Below are 10,355 nucleotides of genomic sequence, written 5' to 3'. Positions count from 1 at the left end.
AAACCAAAAACAATGATTTGCAAATCCTTTTCAACTTATATTCAATTGAATAGACTGCAAAGACAAGATATTTAATGTTCGAAACTGGAAAAATATTAGCTCATTTGGATTTTGATGCCTGCAACATGTTTTAAAAAAAGCTGGCACAAGTGGCAAAAAAAGACTGAGAAAGTTGAGGAATGCTCATCAAACACTTATTTGGAACATCCCACAGGTGAACAGGCTAATTGGGAACAGGTGGGTGCCATGATTGGGTATAAAAGCAGCTTCCATGAAATGCTCAGTCATTCCCAAACAAGGATGGGGCGAGGGTCACCACTTTGTCAACAAATGCGCGAGCAAATTGTCCAACAGTTTAAGAAAAATATTTCTCAACCAGCTATTGCAAGGAATTTAGGGATTTCACCATCTACGGTCCGTAATATCATCAAAAGATTCATAGAATCTGGAGAAATCACTGCATGTAAGTGGCAAGGCCGTGACCGCATCAAAAAGTGACATCCGTGTGTAAAGGATATCCACACATGGGCTCAGGAACACTTCAGAAAACCACTGTTATTAACTACAGTTGGTCGCTACATCTGTAAGTGCAAGTTAAAACTCTACTATGTAAAGCCATAGCCATTTATCAACAACACCCAGAAACGCTGCCGGCTTCGCTGGGCCCGAGCTCATCTAAGATGGACTGATACAAAGTGGAAAAGAGTTCTGTGGTCAGACGAGTTCACATTTCAAATTGTTTTTGGAAACTGTGGACGTTGTGTCCTCTAGAACGAAGAGGAAAAGAACCATCCGGACTGTTATAGGCGCAAAGTTCAATAGTCAGCATCTGTGATGGTATGGGGGTGTATTAGTGTCCAAGACATGGGTAACTTACACATCTGTGAAGGCACCATTAATGCTGAAAGGTAAATACAGGTTTTGGAGCAACATATGTTGCCATCCAAGCAACGGTATCATGGACGCCCCTGCTTATTTCAGCAAGACAATGCCAAGCCACGTGTTACAGCAGCGTCGCTTCGTAGTAAAAGAGTGCGGGTACTAGACTGGCCTGCCTGTAGTCCAGACCTGTCCCCCATTTAAAATGTGTGTCGCATTATGAAGCCTAAAATACCACAACGGAGACCCCCGGACTGTTGAACGACTTAAGCTGTACATCAAGCAAGAATGGGCAATAATTTCAGCTGAAAAGCTTCAAAAATGTGTCTCCTCAGTTCCCAAACGTTTACAGAGTGTTGTTAAAAGGAAAGGCCACGTAACACAGTGGTAAAAATGCCCCTGTGACAACTTTTTTGCAATGTGTTGCTGCCATTAAATTCTAAGTTAATGATTATTTGCCAAAAAAAACAAGTTTCTCAGTTGGAACATGAAATATCTTGTCTTTGCAGTCTATTCAATTGAATATAAGTTGAAAAGGATTTGCTGATCCCTGTACTATGTTTTTATTTACCAAATTTCACAATGTGCCAACTTCACTGCTTTTGGGGTTTGTAAAAGAGTTTCGTTTCAAAGTTCGTTATGAACAGTCTTCAACTTTGTTGTACTCGAGAATGGAAGCTCAGATTGGTGCGATAAGTGTTCGTGATACTCACCTCTGCAATTCTTCTTCTGCAAGCTTCAGCTCAGGACAAACATCCAACCTGAACATTTAGATATCGACGTGACCCCAGCACTGTTTGACATTTTCCTGGCAGCATGCTAATATTTGCATAAGCTAATACAAGGTGAATAAATCGGCAGTGATCAAAACATTTACCGAGCTTCTTCTTCTCCGTTTATTTCTAGCGAACATCATATAACAGTTTCACCATCTTAAAAAAAATACATTTTGCAGCTATGACATTGAGAAGGAATAATTAACATGTATGTTTCGTCCAAAACTAAAGTGAAAGAGTGCTGAATCAGAGGAGTTTTACCCGTATCAGAGTTATACTTTCATCACGTCCCCTGCTTTCAGACATATACAGTACGCAACAATACAATAGTACATTACACAAGCACAAAGCATCCTGTTCCAACGTGTCATTAGCACCATTACTCTTCACCTTCGCCGCCACCATTCAGCTTTTTTATGGAAGTGCACCATAGAACGCGTCTGTCCGCGTGGGCGCTTTTCATTAGTGTTCTCCCGTTCTCAGAGATAATGTTAAGAACATATCGGAAAGTAATGCCTGGACAAAAAAGCTCCTTGAAGGTGAGGTGATTAACAACGGCTAAGAACTGCCTGCACGCTTACATTCGTCTTGCCTGACAAGGATTCAGAAGCAACAAACAAAGAAGACCAACAAAATGCATGACGTTTGTTTAGCATTCTCTCTGTACAAATGTAACATATTTAGTCCACTTTTCTTCAGATGTATATCTGCGCTTTACTTTTACTGATTGAAATCCAAACTCTGCAGAACGCACTGTCGGTGAATATGTGTGTGTGTGTTCTTGTATTTCAACCCTTCTTGAGACGTCAACAAGGAAAAGTGCCTTCCATATGAGGACCGGTGAACAAGTTAGGACCGAAATCATGGTCCCTATACGGAAAACCATTGCATCTAATAGGGAATGTCTCGTGTGTATCTTAAATCTGCGGTGATATCATTTAAATATATTTTTTTCCAGGTTCAGGGTTGTCTCCTACGATGTCTGGAAAGGGTGGTCCTAGAGCAGGGGTGTCAAACGTACGGCCCGCGGGCCGGATCAGGCCCACGAACAGGTTTTATGCGGCCCGCGGGATGAGTTTGCGAAATTTTGGAATGAAAGAAACTGCTCTTCTAAATGTGTCCACTAGATGTCGCAATAGCAATTCTTTGTATAATTTTAGATGATGCTACATATGTAAAAAAAAAAACAAAAAAAACACATGATCTTAGTGCACCAGTTGAGAAAAATGAGTAAACTACATAAATAACATCCTGTAATTTGATTTTGATATTTTTTTTATCTTAATAGATTGAAAATTACACCTATGAGTTGACTGATGAACATTATCCCATCATTTATTTATTCAGAAAGTATAAGTAATGACAAATAAAGATAGAATACTATTAACTGCAACATGTAAGTGTAAAAAACCCCATCAACATTATGATTTGTTCATTTTCAGAATGTGCTTGTTATATTTTTAAAGAAAAAAAAAAATCTGAAGTTGTCTTTATTTTTAAGTTATCGTGCCGTGATTTTACCAGTCCGGCCCACCTGGGAGTAGATTTTTCTCCATGCGGCCCCCGATCTAAAATGAGTTTGACACCCCTGTCCTAGAGGTAAACATTTTTCGAAAGTCTCCAGAAGGTAACAAATACAAGAATGTGTGTGTGTGCGTTTTTGTATTTCTACCCTTCTTGAGACGTCAACAAGGAAAAGTACCTTGCATATGAGGACCGGTGAACAAGTTAGGACCGAAATCATGGTCCCAATACGGAAAACCATTGCATCTGATAGGGAATGTCTCGTGTGTATCTTAAATCTGCTGTGATATCATTTAAATAGATTTTTTTCCAAGTTCAGGGTTGTCTCCTACGATGTCTGGAAAGGGTGGTCCTAGAGGTATGCATTTTTCGGAAGTCTCCAGAAGGTAACAAATACAAGAATGTGTGTGTGTGTGTGTTTTTGTATTTCTACCCTTCTTGAGACGTCAACAAGGAAAAGTACCTTGCATATGAGGACCGGTGAACAAGTTAGGACCGAAATCATGGTCCCAATACGGAAAACCATTGCATCTGATAGGGAATATCTTGTGTGTATCTTAAATCTGGGGTGATATCATTTAAATAGATTTTTTTCCAAGTTCAGGGATGTCTTTCCTTTTCTCCTACGATTTCTGGAAAGGGTGGTCCTAAAAGAGGTAAGCATTTTTCAGAAGTCTCCAGAAGGTAACAAATACAGAATGTGTGCGTGTGTGTGTTCTTGTATTTCTACCCTTCTTGAGACATTAACAAGGAAAAGTACCTTCCATATCAAACTTGTTTAGCGGCGTGAACAAGTTAGGACATAAATCATGGTCCCGATACGGAAAACCATTGCATCTAATAGAGAGCCAAATACTAGAGTCTGTGAACATTGCTCCAAAGTTGGGATTTTTTTGTTGATTTAATGTGCATACAAAAGTAAACATTGACAGGTGCAAAGGCAGCAATATATGATAACACAAGACAGAAGCTAAAGAAGGACTTCCCTATTCATCCCCGAAAAAACCCGCCAGGTGAACAGCTGATTTTACGACTTCCGGTGCTGAAGTAAGACAACCTGCGTCCCATAAGTGACCATAGGATGAACAAATGCACTACGGTACTAAGACTATGGTGGCCATTAACAGTTAGCTTCTACAGCTGGGTTGCCCAAAGTGCGGCACAGGGGCCATCTGTGGTCCGTGACTCGTTTTGTCATCGGCCTTAAGCACATTACAAAAAAACAAAAATAAAGATCTCATTTGCTGGTGGTGAAATCTATCAAAATGAGGGTGGCCTCAAAAAGGAGGGATTTTTCAAATTGACTGTGTGTCGGTTTTAAAAGTGCTCCCCCCCTCTGGTCAACATATGAAATAACAAGTGTGTGTAAAAATTTGAAGTACTTCCCCCTCTGGACAACATATGTGATAACAAGTGTGTGTAAGAAATTTTAATTGTGCCCCCTTTGGTCAAAATGTATTAAAAACAAATAAAATAAATATGTAAATAGAGACATACTGTAATAACTTGAAGTAAATAATGAAGATTAAAAAACAATTACAAACAAAAAAATGTTATTAACCAAAAGCTTACCTTTTTTATATTTGCATAGAATGTATATATTATTAATGTTGTAAATACAAATCTTTATATATCTAGAAAGGGTGGTCCTAAAGAGGGAGGCATTTTTCAGAGGTCTCAAGAAGGTAACAAATACAAGAATGTGTGTGTGTGTGTGTGTGTGTGTGTGTGTGTGTGTGTGTGTGTGTGTGTGTGTGTGTGTGTGTGTGTGTGTGTGTGTGTGTGTGTGTGTGTGTGTGTGTTACATAAAGAGAGTGAACACGCACCAGTGCTTGATTGTCATACTAATTTCAGCCTTTCACTGCTCAGGACAGGAAAGGTAAGGGAAAGAGGAAAGCAAAAAGAAGAAAAAGGAAAGGCGAAAAAAAGGAAAGGAAAAGCAAAGGGAAGAAAATGAAAGCAAAGAAGATAAGGAAAAAGGAAATGAAATGAAAGGGAAGGAAAGTTAAGAAAAAGAAAAACGAAAGGAAAGCAAAGAGCTGATAAGGATAGAGGAAATGAAAGCAGAAGGAAACAAATAAAAGGAAAGAGGTGCAACAAGTAGACAAGTTTAGGCCCTAGGCCAGCAAAGTGAACACCCGTAATTTTTGATTGTTGTTCTATTGCAACCCTGCGACTGGAGTGGTCCCCACAGAACCGTGGAGCGTACACACGTCTGCGAGTTTCTACTGCCACTTCATCAGCTTGGAGCCTTGAGGTAAATCCATGAGGCGTTCGTTGGTTCCTGTCGAGGGAAGAACGTCAGGGGCTGACCAGCGCCGTTTCCGAGGGCGCGTGGGCTCCTGAGTCTGGGGTTCTGCAGCCCGGGCATTCTTTGGCCCTATAGTGGGCAGATGTAGGGTTAAAGGGGGTGGAGGGGGAGGAGGCGGCATCTTCTCCCTGTGCCAACTCCAAGGCCCTCCCACTGCAGCCCTGGTCAGGGGGTGTGCGCGTGGGACTCTGGACGAATGTGTCCGGTGGAGTTGCTTGGGTGTTGGGGTGAGAGCAAGGCAAACATCTCCCTCTGTGAGCTGACGACAGGAAAGGCCATAGAGCTCTGCGGTTCTCTGGGGGCAACAAGAGGACCAGCCGTGGTCCTGCACAAAAAATGGATACTCCACCAAGACTTTCAGTAACTCCTGGATGAAAGCAGAAAAGGGTCACACACATTTGAAAAGAACATATGGCTGACAAGCGTTGATACTAAACTTCTAAACTGGTCTTGGAAGTTCTGTACTACCTCAACGGTCAATACAAGATTCATTCATACGGTCAATACAAGATTCATTCATCAACTACTTTTTTGCAGCTCACCTGAGTGTTGCGGTCTTTGAGATGGACCTGCAGGTGACTGATGCCCTGTGCACTGCTGGGAGAAATGAGCAGCACAGTGCAGGTGCTCAGGTGGAGCTCTGGGGACGTATCAGCGCTCCTTAAAAAGTCTTCAGTCCGCAGCTCCTCCACCTGTTTCAACTGCCCACTGGCCAGCTCAATTAGCGAACCCTTTGTGAAGTGAGGTAGGAGCGCAGGGGGAGACAAGTGAAGAGCAGGGGGAGAGGCGTGAACATGATCCCTGTTATGTTTCAGGTGCCTCTCCTTTTCTTTACCTCGCTCCTTGCTCTTTTCTTGGTCTTTGTTTTGGTCTCTGTCATGGTCTCTTTGGGACCAGTCATGGCTGTCCAGCAGACCCTCGGACAAGTGGGGTAAGTTTCTTGGATTGTGCTTCTTTGGGTCTGGCTTTACTTGCAGGTTGTACAGTGGTATTCCTGAGGGACTGTAGGGCGGATAGGACTGGGGAGCCTGAGGGCTTGGCTGGAAAACGGATCCCAAGGAGTAGTAGATGTGGGCTTCAGTTCCTGGGGCGCCCGCGGCATCCAGGAAGCCTCCTCTACACACCCAGGGGTCTGGTCCTACAGCATGATGGCTGGTCACTATTCCTTGCTGATGTCTGTCCTGCAGTGAGAAATGTGGTTCATGGCCCTCCTGAGCTTTAGAGTCTGAGGAAAACAAACCCATGGATTGGGCTTCAGGTGTCAGATCTTCCTGCTGTCTTTGTCCACCATTAGTCTGGGAGCTTTGTGGACTCGTATCCAATCGGATTCTGCTGCAATCGTGTCCATAATCTCCTGCGAGCAAAGGCCCAGAGGTAGTGGCAGTCCTGCTGCCTGGCCCATCCAATCCATTGGGCCTCTTTCCTAAGTATCTGCTCCTGGTTTTAACTAAACTTGGCTCTTGAGGGTAGAGAGAGGTATGACCAAACAAGTATGATGGGGAGAAGAGTGAGGAGCTGTAATCTCTTCGGTCGTTGTTAATGTAGGACCACATCTCTCGAGAATCAGCTGGAAAAGGAGTTTTAAAGGAGGAAGTGGACGACGGGGACGAGTGGGGCCCTTCTGCTCGAAGCCACCTGGAGTGGTGAGGAAGTGGCGACCCAGAGCCTCTCCTCTCCATAACATGCCCTTGAAAGAGAGGAAGTGACACAGATGAGGGGTAGCTCAGAGGCCATGGCAGGGTTAGGGGGCCTGGAGTCGGCAAGGGCGGAGGAGTGTGGAGAAGATGGGGGCTCAAGGTAGTCAGAGCTCGCTGCCTGGCGCCGACCTCTCTGTTGCCCTCCCCTCGCCCTGCGTTGGACCTACTCCGGAGTGGCACAGGGGGCTTAAATTCTTCCGGCGGCGGAAAGTGATGTTCTGACGACCCTTGCCGGGACTCCCTCTTCTTAGGAGGGAGGCATTCTTTGCCGCGGTCAGGGATGGGATTCATGGGTGGGCTCCAGAGGCAGTGAGGGCCCCCTATGTGTGGGTGTAGGCTAGGTCACATGGGCCTCTTGGGAGACCGAGGGGCACAGACAGAAGGGCCGGCTACGACACAGCATCACTGCCAGATCTTTGGGGATCTATCTGGACTGAAGCTGCACTCACCTAGGAAAGAGATAACATAGGAGAGATCATCGGAAGTATAATTGACCTGCAAAACTCTTAGCTTACTTGTGATCACCATGGCTAATTAGTCATCGCCTAAGTGCACTGCGGTGGGAATGAAACTAGCCAACTGGTTCCATTCAAACACATCACTCCCACATGTGCGCTAAAAATACAGCTAATGAAGCGAAGGCATTGCACCGTGTGTTAAATACACGCACACGCACACGGAGATCACTCACAGCTGAGTAGTTTTCATCTCTGGCTCTCGACTGATGATTGGAATATGGAGATATGTTCCCCTAGTGTTTTCATAAAACACCCCCACGACACCCGCGGGTATTCTATAGAAGTGTACTATGAAGCACCTCCTCACAAACAACCTTCCTTTCCACACAGCAGCACACACACAAATACTCCCACAGGCGGCAGTGCTCGCTCCCCCAGTGACAGTCAAAGCTGGTCACCACCCACCCGAAAGCTGACAGAAAAGCAGCAGTTGTTGTGGATTCTAAAGTTGCGTCTGTGCCAACCAAATATTTGTCAAAAGAGGCGAGAACTGCGCGACTGCCGCCGCTATGCGTGCCATGTTGCTCCACGTTGCATGGGAGAATGTGTTTATTTGTCGAGGTCTTTGTGTGCCTCTGAGTGTTGGAATGTGTCTCACATTTTGCATTCCTGTTTCATTCAGCGAGAAGTGCGGGGGAGCGCCGATAATTCTCCTGCAAAAATGATCAGCTTCAAAATGAACCCTTTTGACGGCCACCTCGTCTTTGCCTCCCGGCCCCCGGCTCACCCGTCAACAACCTACTTACTCCCGCTGTCCGCCACACTGTCACTATGGCAACTGCATCTTGCGAGAGGTGAGATAGGGATACTCCACAGACGGTTGCTCATCAAGTTACGAGCGCCAAAAACAGAATACGTGTTGGAGGCGAGCAAGCTGTTTGTGCATCTGAGTGGAAAGCTGAAAAGTTAGCGGTTGGCTGTGGGTGAAGATTCCGAGTCTCAGATGTCGAGAACTTCATTTAAATGTGTTGTAAACGAATGAATGATCAGTCCAAGACATGACCAAGTCCAGGTGGGCCTTAACCTAATGTGTGGCCCTGTGGTTGACAAGTTTTACATTAAGAAGTCGAAGACTATGTGATTGAATCATTTATTTTTAGTGCAAAATAACAATAACGTATGTTTTCTTCTGCTTCTGTAACATTACACCAGCGGAGTTTGACATAAACGTCACTACTATTATACAAACCCCCTTTCCATATGAGTTGGGAAATTGTGTTAGATGTAAATATAAACAGAATAAAATGATTTGCAAATCATTTTCAACCCATATTCAGTTGAATATGCTACAAAGACAAGATTTTTAATGTTCCAACTGAGAAACGTCTTCTTTTTTTTTTTTTTGCAAATAGTCATTCACTTAGAATTTAATGGCAGCAACATACTGCAAAAAAGTTGTCACAGGGGCAGTTTTACCACTGTGTTACATGGCCTTTCCTTTTAACAACACTGAGTAAACTTTTGGGAACTGAGGAGACACATGTTTGAAGCTTTTCAGGTGGAATTCTTTCCCATTCTTGCTTGATGTACAGCTTAAGTTGTTCAACAGTCCGGGGTCTCCGTTGTAATATTTTCTGGACTACAGGCAGGCCAGTCTAGTACCCGCACTCTTTTACTATGAAACCACGTTGTTGCAACACGTGACTTGGCATTGTCTTGCTGAAATAAGCAGGGGCGTCCATGATACCGTTGCTTGGATGGCAACATATGTTGCTCCAAAACCTGTATTTACCTTTCAGCATTAATGGTGCCTTCACAGATGTGTAAGTTACCCATGCCTTAGGCACTAATACACCCCCATACCATCACAGATGCTGGCTTTTCAATTTTGCGCCTAGAACAATCCGGATGGTTCTTTTCCTCTTTGTTCCGGAGGACACGACGTCCACAGTTTCCAAAAACAATTTTAAATGTGGACTCGTCAGACCACAGAACACTTTTACACTTTTGCATCAGTCCATCTTAGATGAGCTTGGGCCCAGCGAAGCATTTCTGGGTGTTGTTGATAAATAGCTTTCGCTTTGCATAGTAGAGTTTTAACTTGCACTTAAAGATGTAGTAACCAACTGGAAATACTGACAGTGTTTTTTGTGAATTGTTCCTGAGCCCATGTGGTGATATCCTTTACACACTGATGTCGGTTTTTGATGCAGTATCATCTGAGGGATCGAAGGTCCCGGGCAGTCAATGTTGGTTTTTGGCCATTTCTCCAGATTCTCTGAACCTTTTGATTATATTACGGACCATAGATCCCAAAATAGCCTGTTGAGAAATGTTGTTCTTAAACTGTTGGACAATTTGCTCACGCATTTGTTGACAAAGTGGTGACCCTCACCCCATCCTTGTTTGTGAATGACTGAGCATTTCATGGAAGCTGCATTTATATCCAATCATGGCACCCACCTGTTCCCAATTAGCCTGTTCACCTGTGGGATGTTCCAAATAAGTGTTTGGTGAGATATTCCTCCACTTTCTCAGTCTTTTTTACCACTCGTGCCAGCTTTTTTGAAACATGTTGCAGGCATCATATTCCAAATGAGCTAATATTTGCAAAAAATAACAACGTTTTCCAGTTCGAACGTTAAATATCTTGTCTTTGCAGTCTATTCAAATAAATATAAGTTGAAAAGGATCATTGTATTCTGTTTTT

The 10,355-nt window shown here is 43.7% G+C and overlaps 1 protein-coding gene across 1 annotated transcript in view; it reads right to left on the bottom strand.

Moving 5' to 3' along the window:
• Nucleotides 1–1,527: 1,527 nt before the first annotated feature.
• Nucleotides 1,528–10,355, bottom strand: part of LOC133653441 (uncharacterized) — a 39,764-nt gene continuing 30,936 nt past the window's right edge. The window contains exons 7-8 of the mRNA XM_062052697.1: nucleotides 6,033–7,636; nucleotides 1,528–5,857 (exon numbers count right to left, since the gene is read on the bottom strand). Coding sequence (XP_061908681.1) covers nucleotides 5,405–5,857; nucleotides 6,033–7,478 — 1,899 coding nt within the window. The 5' untranslated portion in view covers nucleotides 7,479–7,636 and the 3' untranslated portion in view covers nucleotides 1,528–5,404. The remainder of the gene's footprint in view (nucleotides 5,858–6,032; nucleotides 7,637–10,355) is intronic.

The sequence above is a fragment of the Entelurus aequoreus genome, linkage group LG07 (genome assembly GCF_033978785.1).
Source record: "Entelurus aequoreus isolate RoL-2023_Sb linkage group LG07, RoL_Eaeq_v1.1, whole genome shotgun sequence".
Lineage (NCBI taxonomy): Eukaryota > Metazoa > Chordata > Actinopteri > Syngnathiformes > Syngnathidae > Entelurus > Entelurus aequoreus.
This window is presented reverse-complemented; position numbering and strand designations above follow the sequence as displayed.